General features: G+C 42.9%; 1 protein-coding gene across 2 annotated transcripts in view; it reads right to left on the bottom strand.

The window, feature by feature from the left end:
* cdh8 (cadherin 8) overlaps window positions 1-22567 on the bottom strand; it is a 125949-nt gene extending 103382 nt beyond the window's left edge. The window contains exons 1-2 of one of the 2 annotated variants that reach the window (XM_042486256.2): window positions 22141-22567; window positions 19683-20236 (exon numbers count right to left, since the gene is read on the bottom strand). In XM_042486256.2, the coding sequence (XP_042342190.2) occupies window positions 19683-19943 (261 nt within the window). In that variant the 5' untranslated portion in view covers window positions 19944-20236; window positions 22141-22567. The remainder of the gene's footprint in view (window positions 1-19682; window positions 20237-22140) is intronic. The other variant, XM_088080959.1, reaches the window with a different exon arrangement.
* Window positions 22568-23111: the final 544 nt, after the last annotated feature.

The following is a 23111-nucleotide window of genomic DNA, read 5'->3' as shown; positions in this document are numbered from 1 at the left end:
AGACAGAGTGACACTTACAGAGAGGGTGACACTTCCACTCTGCCGCCCACTCCTCTGCACGACCACACTTCCTCTCTGCCTTGCCGCCTTGCCGAGTCCTGGGGACATCTTCCATGCACGCTGGGTGTCACAGCAGACGGATGACTAGCTTCAGCAGCACCATGCCATTTCCCTTTCTCACACTAAACTGTCACACCCCCCTCTCCCTCCTCCTCCTCCATGCCTTCCCGGCCTGCCAGGCCTTACTGCTTTATGGCCCGAACTGCGATTCACACACACACATTCAGACAATGAGGAGGGCACACACATATTCACACAAAAGTCCATGCCTCTATCCTTCTTTCTGCGATTTACACTCAGTGGGAAACTGCGTGGCCAGGCACTAACCGGCTCCGGGAGCCTTTTCTCCCGGCTAAGTGAGTACCAGATTGCATCCACACTGTTATGCTATAAAGGTCACGCCACAAGTTCTTACTACACAACCCGGATGTTTCAAAACATCAGCAGGTTTTGGTCCTTGGATTCCAAACTATTTTGCCATCAGAATATGTTTCATAAAATCCATCAGTGCTGTTTTATAAACTTACACTTGACCTCACATAGCTGTTACAATGCTTTCTCAAGTATAAATGATAGATGATTTGGAGAGTGATGATTGCTGTGACTGAGTGCAACATTCAGTCCTGAAAGTGCACACACACACACACACACACACACACACACACACACACACACACACACACACACACACACACACACACACCCCTAAGCTGTGTGCCCAAGCAGCTCCCACCACCACCAGTGATTATTATTAGGACAGTTGCAACTGCGGCCAGGAAATTATCATAAGCAGCCTTTTGCTGCTCCCTCTGCCTTCCAATGATTGGGAGAATAAACTCGAGAAAAAACAAAATCGGGCATAAAACAAATGCTACCCCCAAGACAGCACACAACAAACAGAATATTCAAGAGAGAAGAAAAACTATGGACAGGGATGAAAATTCTTTTGCCTGGAGAATTCAAGATTTGCCAATATGAAAGCATTGCGTACTTACAAATCAAAATTTACCACCAATTTGCTCTTGTTCAGATTTCTGGAGGTTTCTGTGGCTTGTCTGTGTCCCCTGTCAGAAGGGTTCAGAAATTAAGCCGATGACAAAATACGCACAGTTACTGTACTGGAAAGAGGGGGGTCCACCAGCAGTGCACATCACCATTCATTCTTATCAATACAATTAGAGTTCATTTGCAAAACAGCATTAATACTGCTGGAGAAAAAAAAAAGAAAAAAAATCCCCCCTCCTCTGTCTCCCCTTTAAATCTGTCATAAATCTCTGAGCATCTACCAGTGTCATCACACGGAGCCACACTTTCCAATTTCTGGAGTGAGAAAGGGACAGGGGGTAAAAAGCCTCTTCCAGTATTACATCTTTTCTACTTTATTACCAGTCTTCTGGGAAAATGGGGGCAGCTTTGCAGCCTGGCAATCTGTTTACATTTTCTTTACAAGACTATATTGGAATTATAATTGTGTTCTATGGCGCCTTCTTCTGGTGCCTTGCTCTGTTTAAAGGTCCTGTGGACCTGGGGAGATGAAGAAAAATGGACCCCTTTTGAGGGATTCGATTACTGAGGAAGAAAATGCAGCTGCACACTGGCCCTTTTTTTTCTCTGCTCCTTTTCGTTTTCTGTTTTCCTCCGGGTGCCAATCTCTCGAGATGCTCTATATTAGCGCTGGAACGGCTCTGAAGCAAACACAAGAGTACCATGGTGTTGGGAAATAATTTCTCTCTGCAATTAAGGTGGAAGCGGACAAAGGAAATATAACTGTGAGATAGGTCATTATGAATTAGATAATTAAAAATGTTTCTGACCATTGGTTCTGCTGGGTGATAGTAATTGCTTTATTGACTTGGGTGACTCATGATTTCTTTCTTTCTCTCTTTTTTTTTTTTTTTGGCTCTCTGTTTCAAGGTTACCAGAGGTCACAGCGTTGAAGTGCCACATGTGGTGTTTGTGATTGCTTTGATTTATAGTCGAAATAGCACTGTGCTCAAAATTGGCCTTAAGAAAATAAAAAAAGCATGAAGTGCATTTACACAGTTTCCACAGAATCCAGCCTTTAGATTTATAATTTAGCAGAGGTGATTTTGTGTTGAAACAGACTGAGTAAGAACTTGCAACATGATGTTAATCAAAATAAACTAATTCTGAGATGTCACCTTTTTCAGTTTGCAATAGAATCTTGTTGGGCAAATTGGACTGATTTCTTTAAAAAAAAACCCAAAAAAAAACCAAAAAAAACAAACAAACATGGGAAGAAGGCAACAAGCAACCTATATGACCCAAAAATTAGCAAGAAAAAAAAAGAATATGCAATTATAATAATTATTAATATAGTTTAAGTTGAAACTAAAAAAAAAAAAAAAAAGAAAAAAAGATTTTAAATAAATCATGGAATTTGTGGGACATTTCTTGCTCATTGCCTTGCCATGTTTTCAAAGAAGAATTTGAAGGCCCTTTGCTCAGGGTTCATAGGTTTAAATAATTGGAAAAAAGCACAAGAAAAGTCATTCAGGTTTCAAAGGGTTAAACAAGAGAAATTGATTTGTTGTGTTTTCCAACTCTGCATGTTAAGGGTGAGAAAAAAAATGCTTTATCACCGGTCAGGACACAATGTGACATGCAGGTTACACAAACACAGCATAAATATTCCATCACAATATGGATAATTGCTGATATTCCTGCAGCTCGACTACATTGTGTAGTGCAGCGGAGTGAGACAGTGAATTTGTATCCTTAATAATGTTTGGAATTAATTAAAATGCAAAGCCACAAGCCCAGGGTGCAACCACAGGTGGCGGCGAGGAGAGTGCACTGAGAGAAACAAGCCTCCATAACTCACGTCCATTTAACTGATGATTTCTAATTTTATTATTGTTATTCTTATTATTTTTTCGCCACCATTTTCAATGAGATGAGTCTGCCATTTTATACAACAATTTCCTGTGTAATATCATTCTATCAATAAGTAATTACTTGCTTGGCAAATTGCTGTGCAAAATGTTCATCGGAGGGGAGAAGATCCATATCAATTGTTCATTTGCATAATGCAAATGAATCCACGGAGAGGGGGAAAAACAACTTTGCTGCCATCGCTGACAGTTGGATTGCAGCACTGCTGCTGGAAAAGCATAAGTGCCTCTACTACAGAGCAGCGCAAAGGTCTACAGCATTTTGCTGTCCGGAGCAGGAAAGTAAACTGAGTCCAAGCCCCAAGCTGATGGAATGATTTTGTTGTTGTTTTTTACAGATACAATTTCAACTGGCGGGAGAGGAAATGCTACCAATATTTGACAAGTGGAGCAGGGGGTTTGTGAGCAGTTGTCCGTTTGTCAGAGCTCAAGCATTAGCAGAGGATGAGCTCCCCGCCACCCTATTAGGCTTTCCCCTGATAGAGTAACACCATTTTAGCCCCCTGTTTACTTAATATGCAGGATCCGGCCCTGTCTATTTGCTTCTAATCAACTGATAAGACGAAAGGCCTTTTCTGTGGCCCCTGGAGGATGAAAACCAAACTCCTAATGGTCATTAGTAGCAATTATGTTCCGTAACTGGCACAACCCTCTCTCTTCTTTTGCTGCGTTGGCTGCTTCTGCGCATGTTGATCTGATGTAAATTCAGGGGGAGCAGCTCTGGTGCATCTCAGGATACACTTTTATAGGCCGGCCTCGGCTCCTATATGATGATGGACATGTTTAGTTTTCTCCATGATTGCCTGCTGGGAAAAGTTGTTATTTGCGCACATAGTGTTCAGAGTGTGTGCACGGTGTGTCAATTGCTGCATGACTCAAAACAGCCCTCTCCACTCTGAAAGCATCATTAACACAGCACTCTGACTTTACTGTAATTGCAGCGGTTGTCAAAGGCATCTTGAGGACACTATACGGAGCTACAGTGTGTCCATCCCGGCAACGCAGCAGCACCTCCCAATTAGCTAACTCAGCTCCTTTGCTGCAGGATTCAGGAGACTTGTGATTTTTATGCAAAACCACAAAGATCAAACGGCCTGTGCCCTAATCCCTGGAGTCGAACCTGGGGAGTGTGATCCTTATCGACAAAAACGCAGAGTTGGTGCCGAGCGGGATCCCATTACGTATGCACAGAGACCTTTCTGACATGCATTTTCCCTCTGCACAGGTGATGCAACAAAGGCAGGAATCCCACTCCGGTTTTTGCATTGTAAATGTTAGTGCACAAAGATCCCACTCAACACACCTGATCTGAATTCCGTCTTGATCTAATGCGGTATTTGTTGAAGTAATACAGAGCGCTGCTTGGTTAAATCCCCTCCATCCTATTTCCATCAACGTGTTCGGTGGATATGATCCATTTATGAATCCCCAGAGATCATTCCTAAGAAGCTCCTGTAGATGAACAACTGGATAATAAATGGGATATTATGGATTTTATTGTTGAGCTAAACTGACATAAATAGAGGCAACATCACACACTGGCTCCATTGTCTTTGGCAGCAGCGTGTACTATGAGGCATGCTGGTGTACTGTAGGATTCAGCTGTGTAAACAGGACAACAGAAGCACGCATTAACACACACACACACACACACACACACACACACACACACACACACACACACACACAGCACTCAGCGGTGATGAGGAAGGCCATTGTCAGAAAACTAATAAAGAGGCTTCGTGTTGCTGCTGTGCGGTAATTACAAATCCCAGGATATCAGCACGGTATTTATAAAAAAACACCGGGCATCAACAAAGAAGAAAAGGTCATCAAGGCAGATATGACATTAGCATTTTGACTGCACACACATTGTGCGGACATATGGGTGTGCACACAAATGCATGTGCATGCGTGTGTGTGTGTGCATGCATGTACGGCAGACACACCAAAACAGATAATGTCATGTTTTCTTATCTGGCCACTCAATGAGACACATAGACAATGTGTGTTTGTGTTTGCATGTGCATCTGTGTTTATGTGGCCCAGCGTGTTACTGTGTGCAGAGAGAGACGCTGATAAACATGCCACATCTTGGCAAGTGTGGATTCAAGCGGGCGCCGGCTTCTGTAAACACTGGGAGTGCTGCACAGATTGAGATGGAGGGAAATGAGGACCTGTGTGACTGCATCCATCCAGATGGAGGCTACAATGGTTTTGGGGGTTGGCCCAGGTCGTTTCCCCCGATGACAGACCATTCAAAGATCTGTGGAGCCATTAAAATATTGCTGCCTCACCACAGCTGCTCCTCATCTTCATCAGCTAACAGCAGCGATGCGGCTTCGTGACGCGGATAAAGCACGGAAAGTAACATAAAAGGGCACTGTGCCATTTGGCAGAGTGTTCCTCTTCTTAGAGGCGAGAGGAGAGTCATCTCATGAGACTTGTAGGGGGTTTTCCCTCCGAGGCACGGCTCCTCACTTTTGTGAAATTTAAAGTATCTTTACACTTCTTTTTTTTCATGGCTCAGTACTTCAGGAGACTTTCCTCAAAGGATAATATTGTTGACTATGTTGTATTTGGGGATTTTCAGTTTAAAACGTTACTCAAATGGCATTCTTAATCACACAAGTGAATAGAAAATCAAGCATTAATTTTGATTTTAACTGTCATGGAGAACATTTTTTTAAGTATATTAGCAAAAACAAAAGAAAAAAAAAAAACATTAATTCATAAAGGCAGCCCAGTGGTGCAACATGCAGGTTGACTGGTGAACTGGAAATTCTAAATTGCCTGTAGGTGTGAATGTGAGTGTGAATGTGTCAGTGTGTGCTGAGCCCTGTGATAGATTGGCAGACTGTGATGGCGTACCCGCCCAATGCCCAGTGCATGCTGGGAGAGGTGCCAGCCTCCTGTGACCCTGAGAAGAATGGAATTAGAAAATGGAAGTCACATGCATTTATACATAATCACTGTTGGTGAGTTGTTAAATTAAATTACAAAACAAATGTAGCTGTAATCAGTTACAGTTACTGCGAAAAAAAAGTATGTATTTAAATTACAGTTACTAATCAAATGTGGGTAATTTCAAAGAGGTTACATAATTGAAAACCATTTCCCGTAACGTTCCAAAAGTAACCTTCCTAACACTGCATATATTGTTAAAGTGAAATTTATTTATAAATTTAATTACATTTTTTTGTTTATAAATCAGTACATATGGTCATGACTGCATGACTATTTTTACCTCTGCAACGACAGTGCCCTTTACCATATTTTTTCTCCAGTTGGTGTGAAATTCTTTTCTAACTGACAATGTCAGTATTGACATTTGATTGGTGCAAATTCTGTGTAGGTGAGCAGTAAAAATAATTAGTTTTATCACTTCCGTTCAAATTGCTTAAATGTTTTATCTGCTGCTCAGTCCCATGAGTAAACCAAGCCATCACCGCAACAAGACCCATAAAATGGAACAGCTAGTGCAAGCTAAAACCCCTCTGTTGCATAATGTAAGGTGAACACAACACAAAGTGTGCAGGGGCTGTCAATGCAGCAGGTGTTGGTAGTAACACAGCCCGAAGTCACATTGTAGCACTAAGTGCAGCCTGCGGGCCAATGGTGGCCCTCAGAAATATTTTGCTCAGACGCAGCATGAAACACATGCCTTATATTTTAATCATCCACAGTCCATTTCAATACTTACACTTCCAATACTTTAGAATTAATACATTTTGAGGCAACTACGTCAAACCATAGACAATATATCAAGACATGACAGCCCAAAAAAGTGAAGCCAAAATACCTAGATTGCCCCCTGCTGGCTGGTTGTAGTACAGGTCATTAACTGCCCCCCCACCATGTAAGTGGTCATAGGTCAAACTAAAAAAAAACTAAAAACTAAAAAAGTGCAAGTCAAAAGTGCAAGTCAGTTTTTTTTCTCCCGAAAATTATTTCTGTATTTGGGGTAGCTCTTGTCACCCTGTTTTTTTTTTTCCTTATTAGTTTGGTTTAATATGTCATTTGATGCTATTAAAAGGGGGTTTTGTATCATGATTGACCGCTGTGTGTGCTGATCATGTCACAGTCCTGCTGGAAGCACTTTTGCTAAAGACATTTTATTGAAGACTATCTGGAATATGTCATATCAGTAATCTATTTTTGTTTCATTATTTTGAGGATTTTCAGTGTTTCTGTGTTACACCATGTTTTTTGTTTTATTCTGTTAAATTCTCCTAATGTGTCATAGCCATGTTTTTCTGTTTGTTTTTCTTTGTTTCATGCATTCATTTATGTTTTATCTGTTTCCTGTTTTATTGTGTAGGTTATCTCCTCATGTGTCATGTTATGTGTTGCTTCCTGCCTCTGTCTGCTTCCCGCCTGTTTTCTGTCACACCTGTCTTACATTAGCCTCGTCAGTCCCTCTCTGCTCCTCAGTGTCCCCCAGCCAATCAGCTCCCTGCCTGCTCTTCTGCCTGATCATCTTATCCTCCTCATCTAAACTTCTCCGCCCTTTTTTATCCACCTGCACGTCATCCCCTCGTCAGTCTAGCTTGCATTTAAGTCCTGGTTTTCATTCCAGTCTTTGTTGGGTCCTTGTTTTCCTTGTTACATACTGTTTGCTGTTTCCGTGTTCTGACTTGGAATAAAGACTTCTCTGTTTGAGTGTTCTGCAGCTCCACCTGCTCTGCATTATTGTACATATCAAACAAATCAGTGTGTTCATCATCAGTGATGCATTGTCAATCTTGATATACAGTCTATGCAATACAATCATCATCAGTACATATTGTAGTACTGACAATGATGATGACAATGATGATGATGACAATGATGATGATGACAATGATGATGATGATGAGGTAACAGTAACAGTACATACTGTACTCATAGTAATAATGACGTTGTTGATGATGATTGGGTGATAGTTAACAGTACATATTGTACTTGTGAGCTATATTGCAGCATTGGCCTTCATGGTGCTGGCCCTGATGCGTCATTATTGTGAATGTCAGGACCCGTTAAAAGTGCTGTATACCACTCTGAAAGTGTTACATTATCAGGAGATGTTGTCATATTTAATGCTCATTGAATTATTATAAACTCTTTGGAATTATGGTGGACACTTACTAATCCGCTCCTGTGGAGCCTGAATGTGCATAGATGCAAGTCACCCTGTTTACAGATTAATGTCAACTGTTGTATGTTTCTGCCATATTGTTTGTGCTTTTTGTGTTTTTACACTGTTTTTACACTTGCTGCAACACAGACTGCACAAATAATAAAACTGAATTGCATCAATAGTGTCTGTCAGGTTAAGATTGACAACTTGTGCATCATTGTGCCTGTTGCACTCTATAATCAACACTTGTGCTGTTAGCTAAAGTTAGTGATTCTGAAGGGCACCTCAGCCTGTCAATGTGGAAGTGACATTTTTGCATTTTTCCTGCTCAGCCTGCAGTCATGTGCTTGAAAAATTGCACTCAGTCATCCAATCTTTGACAACCTCTGATATAACGTGACAGAAAACGACACCATCTGTTCAAAACAAGTGCTAATGTTAGCAATTTAGGCTTCAACTTTGGAATTGCAAGCTAGTTAGCCTAGTTTGTTTTCTGAGTGGAATATGAAATTAACATCCTCCCAAATGTTGAGTGTTGCAAAGGAACAAGCAGCTGAAATTGCAAACGGTACATAACCGAAGCTACAGTTCTGTATGTGTGCTTGTTGAATAACGACAAAAAAAACCATTTCTTGTATCAACATTTGTAGAGACGTTCTTCAGTCAGTTAACAGCTCGTCTCGTAACGATGCTGGCTCTCAAATATCATTCAACTGTTGCCATGAGAACTCAGGGCTTAGTGTCTACAAATATGTACAACACTGATTTTATCCTCTTTCGAAAAACAGTAGTTTATGTTTCTTTACACAAAAAGTGAAACTCAAACTTCAGATTAACTTTAACCCTTTGAAAACCATCCAAAAACAGTTATCCAAAAACATGGAAAAAGGTAATGAGCAACTTAACAAGAAATGACCCCAAAAATAGTAAGAAATTACTAAAATGTTACAAGAAAATTACTTGGGGAAAAAAAAGCAAAAATGAAATAAAACAGAGTACAAAACAAAAACAAACAAGGACATGGCATGAAAAAAGGGCAAAACTATTAAATAATAATAAATGAAATATATTCTGTAACATGATTTCATATATATAGTTATTATAATCTGAACTATTTTTTTGGACATTTTCTCCTTTAAAAAAAAATCTAATAATCTCTCTTTTATTTTTTTTTTGTATTTTTGTATTTTGTGAGCTATTTCTTGTGAATTGATTACCTTCGTTTCCATGTTTTTGAATGTAGTCAGACCACTTTGCTCACGTTTTAGAAGTTTAAATGCTTGTGAGAGGCGTCTGAACGCAGTACAAGAAAACTGATGCCAAAGGGTTAAATTCTGTTCAGAGTAACTCCCTTATTTGTAATTCTGTGTCAAAGCACTGCACGAGGTTGAAACTATAGGCTATGTATGACGTCGTCACCGAGTCATGAGCGATCGACCTACACAGGCCTCCTCCACTCAAACACTTTGATAACTTAACTAAATGTTCACATTCCTCCAACACCACACCAGTCCAGTCTTTCATCAAACTCATCTGCGATGATGTTACACTAATTGGATGTTCTATTATTCATAATAGCTGAAGTTTTTCTTGGAACTCTGCACTTTCATTAAAATACAATAGAGAAGACCGGGTGTTAGCAAAGATTTGTTAATATTTCAACAGATAGACCATCGGTGCGTGTCCGATCCGCAAGCACAACAACAGGCAGTTGCAGCCAGGATAAAGGCAATTAGCCAGACTTCGATAACAGACGGCCTCTAGCCCCTAAAAGCTTTTCACATGTTTCTGGCATCCTCTATTCAGTGTCCCTCAACACCTCATTTCGTTGCCGTCGAGAGAGACAGAGCGGCCGAGAGAGGCAACGTAACACGCCGTGTCCCTCTTTGTGCACGCGGTGCTGGCAGACAAAGCACATACACCAGGATTCTTTGAGAACAATTTTAACATCCTGCACGCTCGGCCCTGATTCCCATTAAGCATTCATGATTCATCTGGATTTTATATTATAACGTTTTGAATTTTTCATGCATGCACACCCCCCCGCTTCCCACCCCCTTTTCTGATCCGACAGGAAAAAAAAAGAAGAATTAATCAAACATTGGAGGAGGGGGAAAAAAGAAATCCAAAGTGTCACTTTCATACACACAAGAGACGCATGTTTTACCACCTGCTTGTTACATCCAGAGTATTTTTTTCTTGAAGTTAGTTCATTTACACGGCTCAGGCTGGATGTGTCACATGCACCTTGGAGACACAAACACAAGGAAAAGGCATTATTAGAGGGATACAGGTGTCTTCACAGGTAGGGTGTAAGTGAGGTTGGAGAATAAAGTATAGGGTGTGTGTGGGTGCTGCCCTTTTACGTCCCCCCTCCCCTCCCTCTCCTCCCGTGGCTATTATTTCAGCTATCTTTTTGTTCTTTCTGCAGAAGGGATCATTAAACCGAAATAATTCATTTGTGAGAAAGGTCAAAGCCACAGTCTGTTGGCACCCAGATACCAGAGTTAGGAGTGGTTGCAATAAGGGGGAAAAGACAGCAAAGGACGGAACCATTGATTCTTCTTGTGTGTGTGTGTGTGTTTTTTCTTTTTTATTGTCAACTCAGTGATTGAGGTGAGCAACCTTCTGCCTTTCGCTCAGCGTTAATGATAATCATCATCTTTAATACCTGTTATAGGTGAAGACACCGATCTTCAAGTAAATGTCACATCCGCTGTTTACTGAGGCCACTTTCTTGTCATTATGTTGGATGCACTCTTTGAAAAAAAGGTTCCAAAAGGTTTCATCCTGAAGGGCTGAGGTTCTACGCAGAACCATTTGCTTCTGAAGAATCCTCTTATGAATAAAGGGTCATTGTAAGACTAAGTTATCCACTAAAACAATGGTTAGTGGGAGAGAGATCTGTGGGTAATGTAGTCAATTCCTGGTTTTAGAGCCCGCCCCCCAATTGGATTCTCGAATAAACCCACTGAATATACAAGTGTTCTCGGTTCTACATTAGCCAGAGGAATAAAAATGTTGTCCTTGGTAGAATCCACTGGATGGGTTCTAGAATAAACCCTGGGGATTTAAATTTGATTCTAAGTAGAACCTCCTAGGTGGATTCTAGATTAAACGTTTGGACATAAAAGGGTTCTTGGTAAAATTCCCTGGGTGGATTCTAGATTAAACCCTTGGAATATAAAAAGGGTCTTGGCAGAGTCCCCAGTTGGGTTCCAGATTAAACCCTTGGAATATAAAAAGGTTCTCCTAGAGTCCCTGGGTGGGTTCTTGAATAAACCCTTACAATGTAGAGTGGTTCTCAGTAGAACATCATGGGTGTGTTTTTGATTAAAGCTGTGGAATATAAATTGGTTCTCGTGGGTAACTGTATGCATCCTTAGAAGGTGGAAAGGTCCTGGAAAGAACCTCCCATAGGGTTTTCTGTGTGGAACCTTTCCCAGATGTTCTCAGTATTACCCTTTATGTTGGATTCTAGGTAGATCCCTCCAAAAGAGTTCCAGTTGAAATATTCATACAATGTTCTAGGAGGAACCACATAGAGTTCTCCTGCGGCAACAAGACGAAGGACTCTTTATGGCTCTAATTAGCACCTTTATTTCTAAGAATGAGAGGAGGGAAAGTAAGGAGGCAGAGGAAGAGGACTGTCATCTTTTAAGTGCCAGAAATAGGCACTCACCCGCCCGATCCAAAACTCCCCTCCCCATTGTCTCTCCGGCTCCAGCCCACGTGTGCTCCCAGCTAACCGTGAAGCCAAATGCACATCCAGTCGCACAATAACAACATCCATTCTTAACAAGATTACTCCGGCAGTCCCAGTTTGGCTGATGGGACGTGTATGGGAGCAGAGGCGCAGGGATAAGCTGCCTGCAGCCGCCTGCAGCATTTCACATAGCTCTATCCATAGGAGAGGAGCCGCCTGGGGAGCGGAGCCAAACATTGAGCCCACAAGAGCACACTGGCACTGGGAGAAGGAATCTTGAGCTGCAACTGCTGCTGCTGCTGTGGCTTATGCCCACAACTACTATGTCAGAGGCAGGGGCCAATTAGCAGGTTTCAGATAATCATAATCTTTTGATTTGAATAATCAGATTTGAATAATTGTAACCTCATTTACTGCTACTGATGCTTGGCCAGTGTTTTGACTGGAAAACAGATTCATAAGTAAGCAGAATGTCCAACATCAGGCTCTTTTAATGTCGCCTTAATTTAGCCGTCTAACACTGCCTGGTGAAAATATGATTATACACGGGGCCGGTGTTTAGCCTAACAAATCAACAATCGCTTAAATGTCAGCACAAGACAAAGGCCAAGAGGCTTAAGCCTGTTAAATTGATGCTCTGAGAAAGATATTAACCAAACAAAGCAAAAAAAAACAAAAAAACCCTATTTTGAAAAGACTAATTTAGCCAAAGCTGCACACGAGCCAAGTGTTTTGAGGTGAACTGCTTTAATTCCTATAAATTAGTTAGAGCAAAGTTCAAGGCAGAGTGCCAGATGATTTAGCCTGCTAAGCGCTCCACCTCCGCAGAGCCAGCACAGGCCGGGGCCCGGTGAGCCAGGGAGTGCGAGAGGGAGGCGGGAGGAAAATGAGAGGAGAGGGGAGGGGAAGCAGTTAAGAGGGGGCTGGGTGGACTTAATGAGAGGTGGGGGGCTTTTCTGGATTTCCGCTGGAAGAGTTTGACACCGTCGACTGGCAAAAACTGACGTGGGAGCGAGCTAATCGCGGCGATGCAGTCCAAGGTGAAACCATAAAGGGGCCATTTGCTGTGAATTAGCAGTGATGTAGAAGCTCTGCAAAAAAAAAAAAAAGTGGCCCCCGTGCGCTCTCCTCACTGTACAACACGGATTTAATCACGCTGAGCCACAGATGTGAGTGATAGCAGCAAGCTTGTTATTTTGCTCAGGGACTCTGAAGCCGTGTGAATGGATGTGCTTTCCTGTTAAATTATAATTGCAGCTGATGCATGTACACAAGAGAGCTTCCAGGGATCGCGGACGAGACGCGTCATGCGCCTCCTTACAATACACTGAGCCGAGACATGATTTCAGCTCCCTTATGGAAATACACGGGGAGGAAAATACAATGTGTGATTTAATGCACAGCAGTCTGCAAGGTACATGTAAAAAGAGAGCTGCATGCTTTGTGTTTAGACATGTGGGTGTGTTTCCAAAGACATAAAGAGGGAAACTGAGCCAGTGATATTTAAAAAAAATGACACATCTGCCAATGGTTGGTAAAATTACTCGGCAATAACATTTAAGGCGCAAGCAGTGATGATGCTTTGAAAGTAATAATGCCAGCAAGGATGAGGTCACCGGTAAATTTGAAACAGCACAGCATTCAGACTGCAATTTCAGCTGGAAAACACATATCCAGCAGTTTAGAGAGAAATCTTTCATAAATATGACTCCGTCGACACTCCAGCAAATGTTTGCAAAGATACACCAGCTATAAAAGCTGCGCAGACACACGGTATTTACTGTTGTAACCCACATGTCTAAATATACTCCATCCAAGCCTGCTCGTCTCATTTCAGTCCATAACACCCCCGAATGGACTGCTGTACGACATGCACACAAACATACTTGTTAATGGGAAGCAGGACGACAACACGAAGCCATAGACAACCTGTCAAGCTCTTGGAGGGCAGCACTAATGTGATCCCACAGCTCTATCAGAGCCACCACTGGGCCCAGTGTTTTATTACAGACCGGGAGGGACAGACAGAGGGAGAGATTGGAAAGCAAGAGGGAGACTGTGACCATGGCCCATTGATATAATGGCCCTGCCGGCATTAGTGATATACAGTACAGGTGAGCCTCCAGGAGAGAGAGGAGCGCGCTAACCGAGCAGAGAAAAAGGAGGTAGAAGCAGAGGACAGAGGGATGTTAGTATGCCTTTTTTTTTCTAAATTACACAAGAGGAGGGGATGGAGATCTAAGGGCTGAGAGACAGAGGAGCTGCTGCTAGACTGCAGCTCAATACAGATCTTTGTGGTGCTGCCTGAGGAGAGATTACAGAGCTGTATTCCAGGAGCTGTTGTGGGTGTGAGAAACCAAATGGAATGAAATGAAGTCCAACAAACATCGATGGGCTTTCCCCCCGCCTGGATTTAATGACAGCTTTTTTTGACGCAATCCCTCTCACCATGGCACTGGAACCTGTGTCTAATTTGGGCTATAATTCAGAATTTATTATATCTGAGCCAATGCTTGTAATTTATGTGTCATAATGGCTATCAATCAAGGGCAATAATTCGGCTAATATTCTCGTTAACTCCCACTCCTCATCCATCCGTCAGAGGCAGCTCGATTGTTGAAGCCAGAGTAAATGCAGATTAAAGGGATAGTTCAGATTTTTTTTAAGTGGGGTTGTATGGGGTACTTACACCTCCAGTTTGGAGAAGCAGATTGGAGTTCGACACAGAGGCAAAGCACTGTACTGCTGTGGATGGGGTCCTGCATCAAAATGTATTTTAGCCTCCTAAGGAAAGTTTCACCTGAAAAAAAACAGTTCAAGTGTGCGCTATATTGACAATATTTTCACTGCTTTTCCCTTTCTATCAGACAGCCCCTTCCATGGGGAGCTGTTAACAGCTTCAGCTCTCTATCAACCCACCAGTCTCTGCTGTCATTTTAGCTCGCTGAACTCACGGGGCTGCTAGTCTACCGCTACTTCAGCCAGTTGGTTAGTTTGTGTTATTGTGTGACATTGGCAAGTATTTATTGGTATGTAATCCTAGTAAAGGCTCAAGTCACACAATCAAATGGTCAACAACATTAATTCTTTGAACCCTGGGTAAATTGTCTTGATTTCTTTCAAAGACATGGAAAAAAGGTAATGAGCAACTTACAGAAAAATGACCCAAATATTGGCAATAAATTTGCAAAAAAGGAAGAAAATTTCTTCAAAAATCTTTCTTGCAATTTGTGGGACATTTCTTTTCAGGTTGTTCATTGCCTTTTTTACCCATGTTTTCAAAAGAAAATAATTCGTTGAAAGATTTAAATACACAAGAAAGCAATGTTGATTCAGGTTTTAAAGGGTTAAATCAGTGTTGTTTCTCATTGGAGTCTGGCTTTTATGAGAGCAACATAACGGCTTCATTTTCTCACTGGAGATCACTGTCTGGCATTTAGGTAAAACAGTGAAAATACTCTCAATATAGTGTTACATTTAACTAATGCAGAATTTTTTAGGTGAGCCTTTTTTTGGACAGCTAAAATACGTTTTGTCGCTAAACCCTCCACAGCTGACCATTGTTTTGCTTCCATGTCCAGCCTGCTTCTCCAACCTGAGGGTGTGCCAACTGACATCTACTGTATGTAATACAGTAACGATAAGTACCTCATACAACCCCACTTCAAAAAATCTGAACTATCTCTTTAAGACGGGGGGGGGTCCTCACTAATCAAAGGCCACATCGGCACAATGCATTCAAGAAGGGGGATCAACCTTTGATCTGCTGTAAACCAGCAACAGTCGGGCCCTTTGGCAGGACCAGGCAGTCTCAGCTGCATTCAGGAGTCAATCTTGCTGTAGCTTTGCCTCGCTGCCTCGCATCGACGACGCCAAACACTTGGAGAAAATTTTAACAATGTCATTGCACCACACCCCATCGGCCCTGGAGGCAAGCTTACTCAGGCTCAAGAGTCACTCTCTCTCCATAATCACCCCGTCACAGACAGAAAGAGAGAGAGCGGGGCAGAGGTGGAGGTGGGGGACAGAGACGGAGAGAGGCAATCCAGCCGAGCAGAAGTAGCTCACATCAGTATTTATAGACTGATGTCCCACATCTTGTTCTGGCTCTCCAAAGTGCAGAAAGCAACAAAAAGTTCTGAATTGAATTTGGAAAAACCATGCTCAGATAAAAGATGGTTTACTGAGGTCCAAGTAGAGGTGGTAAACAGATAGGGAAAAAAGTAATCTTGTATCATTGTGAGCCATAGAAATCCCACTATATCAGATATACCATTCAGCAAATAAATACATGTTAAGGGTGCCTTTTTTCTGAGCAACACACCAAACCAATGATTCCAAGGGGTGATCTCTTATCACCTGAATGTACCTCGAAAGGGAAAAACAAGAAAGAAGGATTAAACCATTTCAGACAAGTCACAACAAAAAAAAAAAAATTGTCTTCAATTTTGGGGGCACACATCACTTTTATTATAGAATATCACCTCTGCTTTGAGCAAAACACCCTGCAGGCTTCTATTACACCACTGATGTGGTACTACCAGGGCCCTTTTTGTTGGGAATCCTGTCAAACAGCTTGTTTGGAAGAACGAAGCTTGTGTTTCTTTCTCTAACCACACACACACACACACACACACACACACACACACACACACACACAGACAAAGCTATTTTTTCTTCTGGACATATCCGTTTTCTTTGCTGAATCAATAATCAAAGCCTTTCTTTTCTCTTCTGTATCACTGTCAGTCCTCACAATCTCACAGTTCAAGCTTGAATTGATGAATATTAATGGTTGATTATCAATTCTCTTTGTGCAAAAAAAAACACACACACAATGCCGCAGCGGATAAAAGCATCGGACAATGGGTACGAGGGATCAGTCAATTTACCACATCTACACTACAGACTGGAATCCATCATTATCAATCCACCGCACGCTATATGCTAAACGATCGCCGGGAAGGGAAGTAAAAGGAGTCTGGAAAAGTTAGCGTCTGAGGCTGTTAAGATGTTCCGGCGTTCGCTGCCATCCATCTGCCTCACACAACAAAGGCAGGAATTCTGATTTCTCTTTGGTGCAAACACAGCAATTTGTTCACTGTTTGTCTTTTGTTCTGAGGCGATGTTTTGCCTTTAATGGCCTGGTGTAATTGAGCTGCTTCTTTGTATGTTTTGAATAATTAAAATAGCTTTGATTGAAGAGGCGGGAATACATGGCTGACGTTGCAGAAGGTTTGCCAAACTGATCAACGATATTACAACAACCTCATGCACATTTTATTTTAAAACCCAGGCTTTTCCATTGCGGCTGTGCATTGGTAAATCAAGAGCTGCTTTACCTAAAAGTACCCTTGGCTTGCCTTCCAATGGCCTACATGAGAGTCTTTACTCGCTCAAGTGGCATCTCCTACTTGTCGTCAACAATGAGCGAATGCACGTCCCCCCAGCTCGGTCCATGCGGGCGCTACGTTCAAGCCTATCTACCTTCACACTCCATTTGCCTATTTCTATCCTTAATGACGGGTTATTTCTGAAGCGTCCCTGGCTCATGATGAGTAATCCTAAAATCCCTTCCAACACCGTGTTCGTTTTAAGCTACAGCCGAGCAACAAGCTTTCACAGCTGTCTCCCCTGCTTCACTTTAACAGGTACTGCATGTCTGCTTCCCCGACGCCGACGGGACTGACGGGGGCTGACGAACACGCCGCTCAGTGAATCACAATGTCAAGAAACGACGCGCTGAAGAAGAACAGCAAAAGGGAAGGGTGCTGTCACGCCTTGTGGCCGTCCTTCTCACTCTTCCACACCTCCGCCTCCTCTAAACCTCCTCCTCCTTCTCCCCTCTTGCTTTCCTGCGCTCATGCTTTTGCCGAGAGAGAACACTGAGAGTGACACACCGTTAAAAATCGATGGCGCAATCTCTCTCTGTCCCTCGCACAAACACTATCTCTTACTCGCTTCCTCGCAGTGTTGGTGGAGTTGAGGGTTGCAGATTGGGGATGCACACATAATTAAACCTCAGAGTGTGCCCGACAATAAAAAACTATGGGATGGAAAGAGTCCAATATTGGCCCTGGACTTCCTTGATGATAGGCCCACAACCACAGACGGCCTCACACGCAGTGGAGGAAATTGTGCAAAACACACAGAGAGCTGTATGACCCATTTGAATCACACCTCCCACCCATTTGATTCATTTTTTAATTACGCGTGAGAAACACAGAGGAAAGGGGAAGAAAAAAGGAGAAGAGAGAGATTTATCGTCTTCAAACCAATGCAGTGCCATCTCGGTTTAACATAGGACTTATCTGAGCTCTGCCAGGCATAGTCATGAGCACTTAACCTTGCAGTGAACGCAACCTATCATCATCACCTCGCGAAAGGCAAGCTGAGTTCTTCTTCACCCTGAGCTGCCCCCCTACCCTGCGCCCGATCCCTGAATGTCCTTCAGAGGGAAGATGCTTATATCTAACCTATCCGAGAGTCGAGCTTGTTGCAAAGCATTAACCGAGGCCGAGGAGAGAAAGCATCCTTCATGAGCGGATACTTGATTTTGTGCCACCAACCCTAGCAACATTTCACACAAAGGCCACAGGCATCAAAGACAAAGTGTGTAAGCTTGAAATTATGAATCACAACTCTGTTTTTTTTGTCAGTAAATGTTCTTATTGATTGCATTTTCTGGTATTTTGTGTCAAATCTTTGATGCTCAAGCTCTCACAGCTGAGCTCTAACCTTTAAAATTCCAAGCTCTCCGGATGGTCACCGTGGCCCCGGTGAGTGCTTGTTTGTTTCCTGACGAGCAGCCATTGTCGAATCCAGCAGAGGCTGCCTAATTGACTCGCTTGAAAAATTAATGCATCGCTTAACAGCATTTTTGTGTTCGTATGGTATTTAGAAAACACAGGTGCAAATCCCACATGGTGGCGAATGTTTAATTGATTCAGCCGTATGACAATGCTCGGGACAGAAGAGGAAAAAACAGGAGGAGAAATTTAAACTTGGACCACACTTGACTTGTTTTCTTGTGCTACGGCAGCTTTTTTGCTCCTGTCAGGTGCCATGTCTGGAAAAAACATAGTAATACAAAGCACTACAATGGCACTATGTCATGAACAAGATAGGCATACCCAACAATTATCAAATATTAGGCACCACAACATTGTTTGCAAAAGCTATTACCGAACAAGATCAAATATGCTTGATGGCATGCAATCGGGTCCATGCCAGAGTGGCTGGGTGATATTCTGGGGGAGGGAAGCAAGCGTGGCTGCCAGGCTGACTCTCCCCAGGTGAGTCCCAGCAATGAGCTGTGAACAAGCTGCTTTGGCCGGGGCTGGCCAGCAGCCTCAACCCCCTCCTCCTCCCCTGAAACCTGCCTGACACTTCCACAGGCCAGGGAGCAGGTGGCCCCTTAGCCGCAGGATCAGCCCGCAGTTCTGTTCATTACAGAGCTCCGATGGAAAAAATAACCCTCTTTTATGTTATGCACAATTCACCTTCAATCACAGGAAGACAATGTAAGCGAAAATGGGGGATATAAAGAAAGACTGTTTCATGCATGTAGATTTTTGTGTGAAAAATGTGATGAAGTAAAAACAATCTGACTACGACACAGTGTCTCCTATTTCAAGGACATCCAACAAAATGTTGCCACTATTATTTGATGAGAGTTTAATTATTTCCAAAGGCATTTTGCCCCCCCATCCCCTCCCCTTTCTCTTGTCCCCCCATATTTCTGCTTCCCCTTGACAACCAAAACCCTCCCACAGCCCATGGGGAAAGGAGGAAAAAAATTGGAGGGAGCATTCAAATGGCCGAATTAATGTTTCCACACGATAAGCGAGCTTAATATAATGCTGACAATCACAGCACTCACCCTGCCAACTAGAATTGGATCGGGTCCAGAAAATTCCTCCAGCACAAACATTTGATTCCAAACCCATCCTCTCTTGGCGCGGCTCAGTAATCTTTGTCCTTCGCCAGGACCGCTCGCCGCCACCACTGCGGACCCACCAGTTTGTGTACTTTTGGACTGCCCCATGATAGGAGTCATAGACACACAGGGAACACAAGTAATCCACACCAGCAGCAAGGACATCCACAGATCCACCAGCATCTCCTCGGACCGCTTTGGCATCCTGTCGTTGTGTGTTTTTTGTTTTGTTTTTGTTTGTTTGTTTTTTTTTCTCTTTATGAGACTCTTTCTCTCTCCCCCGGCCCCTCTCTCTCTCGTTTCCAGCTCCTCTCTTCAGATCAACAGCTCCTTCTTAGATAACAAGAAAAGGTTACTTGTGTCCTCTTTGAACGGCGGAGCTTGCATTCATGGTGTGATAAAGGTCACTTGCATGGCTTGGCATGCCTCCATAGCAGTTGGTGAGGGGGTGAGGAGCTCAGCGCAGCATCCATTTGGCATTATTCCGAGGGGGAGACCTGTATGGGAGCAATCGCAGTTGTTTGTTAGTTGTCTTTTAGTCTTGCGAGGAGTTCTTAGGAGGAGGGAGGGGGAATAAGAAAACAGAGACAAATAAACATTTGAGCAAATCAGACGAGACAGACAGATTGAGATAAAAGAAAATAAATGTTCCTGAGGCAAGCAAAAATAGATATTTAAAAAAGGGGATTTACTTTAAAAAAAAACAGGAAGAAAATTCTCATTCATAATGTCACTTCATCGTTACACATGATCCATCTGCACCAGTCATGACCCTTTATTGCAATCTTGTTTTCATATGATGCTGCTCCAATTGAACAACAAACGGGGATGTCTGTACTTTGAGGCTATTCAGCCCACAACATCAGATTGCCTTGCTTTAATCTGTTGTTCTGGGGATTATCCTGGAAAGATTTTGAGCAATTACATGTTCCTTGTGATTAATGTTTTCACAATTACATTTTGGGGTGAAACATTGTCATGGGCTGCGATCAAATTCTCTTAACATCCATGCATGATTGCATGCATGCAATAGTGTGAGCTTTGGGTAGAGGGGGTGGCTGCAGGTGAGCGCTACAGTGTCAACAGCGCTGCAGATCATTGATATCATAGTAATCCAGATCAGATAGTTGTGGAGGCATTTAGAGAGGCGTTTAATTAGTGAATCTAATATGTATTGTTACACCACAGCTGCTTTTTTTTTCTAACATAACAACTTCTTTTAAACACAGAAAAACTGTCATAAAATAAATCAAATTAAATACAACAGAATGAAGGATGTAGCCTAGTGTGAATTTTGCCAGTTAACCTGCTCACTCGCTTCACACTCAGAATGCTAAACCAAAGGGTTTTCCAAAAGCACTGACACAAAGGGCTGGTTTAGACTTGTCCTCGGCTAAAAACTGATGCAGGTGGACGTGCTATCACAGCCCGGAATGGCTCGCTTTCAGCACAGTGTCACTGTTAGTTCTGGTAACTTTTACCACGCACAGGGTTCCGCTGCTGTGCTCGTATGCTGGCTGCAGGAATGCAATCCCAAGGACAATAAACTGCACCGTATTCCACCTGAAGCCAACTGCAATATCATAAAGTGTGGAGTGATCCGAGTTACAGTGACAACTATACGATGCCCGGAGACTAAAAGATGCAGGAGCAGGTTAATAAAGGAGAGAAAGGAGGTGAATATACGTCTGATAAAATAGAAAATTATACATTATATAGAATTAAGCCATAAATATTTGGTGCATTTTCCTCTTTTTAGTGCGTTTTAAGTCTCTGTGGTGCGTGACTAAGCAGGAGGTTTCAGCACCACGGAGGTAGGACAGCTCCCCGCCTGAGAAGCAGCAGTTCCAGACAGCTCAGCCGCAAAGCGAGCGCCGGCAGCGGAGGAGCTGTCCAAGGTACACAGATGCAATCCATTTCGTTAATTCCTGATCACCCGGTGGAAAAAATAAAAAAATAAACCCACGAATTGATGTACAAAGTTTGAACCACTTGCCTTTTAACGCCTCTGCGATACTCTGCAGCACTACCCAGATTACCCAAATTCGCCCTCTCTCACTCTCCCCCTCTCTCTCTGAAGTTTTACCCTTTGAGGACACATTGTTTCCAATAAGCCCTGCTCGGTGCACCAAATGTGGCACTAGAGCGCACAAGCAGTCCGATTTACGGAGAATAAAGCACATGCAGACAGTATATGTGCCACTTAGACGGCGGCACAGGCAAGTGAAATGTGAATAAAGATGATAAGTTGCAGACCTTTCTGTCGCTCCGTGCCGGGGAAAAAAATGAGCGTATCCCCGCGATGGATAAAGGCTCTATGAGAAGTCCCCCCTCCGCTAAACACCAGTGTAATTCAGTAATACCTGTTTATATAAATATAACATTGGCGGGCTGTACTTACTAGTGAGATCATTTTCCGTTGCTGCACCATTTTTTTCTCCTTCAAAATACGCAAAAGAAAGTCCAATGCGTTTCATTCGAGGCGGTGGGAAAATGAGCAAAAACGGCGGAGAGGCTAGAAATCCTTCCTGCAGTTTGTCAAGGCGGAGTGACAGCGTTTGGGGTTTGTAGTTAAGAGCTCCGACAGGCTTGCTGGCCGACTGGAAAAGTGAGGAGGAGATGGAGGAGAGATGCACGGTGGCAAAGAGAGCCTCCCCTCCACGGCGCTCATTGGGTTGATGAGGAGCCGGGTCAACAGGCGCACAAATGAATGCATGCCGCTCTTGGCCAGGCACTGACGCGCAAAGGTTATCGTCTCATATTGCCAGCTCTACTGTAGCTGGAGATATCACATAGGTGCGTTCAGGTAAAAATCCCTCTCATTACTGTGTTCCTTTTCGCTCTATATTCTCTTCGCTTTGCTGAAGCAGCGACGCACAGTTGACCCTCACTTCTCTCCTATATTAGTGAAATGAAATAGGCCGGGCGATTAGTGAAACGAAACCGAGGCTGCTCATTTACACTGTCATTTGATAGGGTTAACATATGGACACGCACATTGTAGCCCCGTTGAAACATAGTAAAGCTTTTCATGTCATATTCTACTTCCTAAATCCCTTAAACGGAAACTTTTGTGGTTCAGTTTATTTACATTCTTGGCACACCAGCGCGTAAAAAAACATCAAAGCCCACATAATTAAAAGACAAGAAACAGAGAACGCGTTACACAGGTCTTATTGAGACAGTTAGTGAAAAGGTCATGCTCATCATTGCATAGCTGAGTGTGTGTGTTTGTGTGTTATGAGTGACAGCAGAGGGGGCCCATGCTGCTGTCCGTGAAGAGAGCCCTCTAGTGTTTGGTCGACTACTTGGCAGCAGCAGAGGAGGCCTTTGGGGAGCAGCCTTCATTAGTACAACAGGAGAGGATGGTCA

The sequence above is a fragment of the Plectropomus leopardus genome, chromosome 1 (assembly GCF_026936395.1).
Source record: "Plectropomus leopardus strain MGB_pleo_1.0 chromosome 1, ASM2693639v1, whole genome shotgun sequence".
Classification (NCBI taxonomy): Eukaryota; Metazoa; Chordata; class Actinopteri; order Perciformes; family Serranidae; genus Plectropomus; species Plectropomus leopardus.
This window is presented reverse-complemented; position numbering and strand designations above follow the sequence as displayed.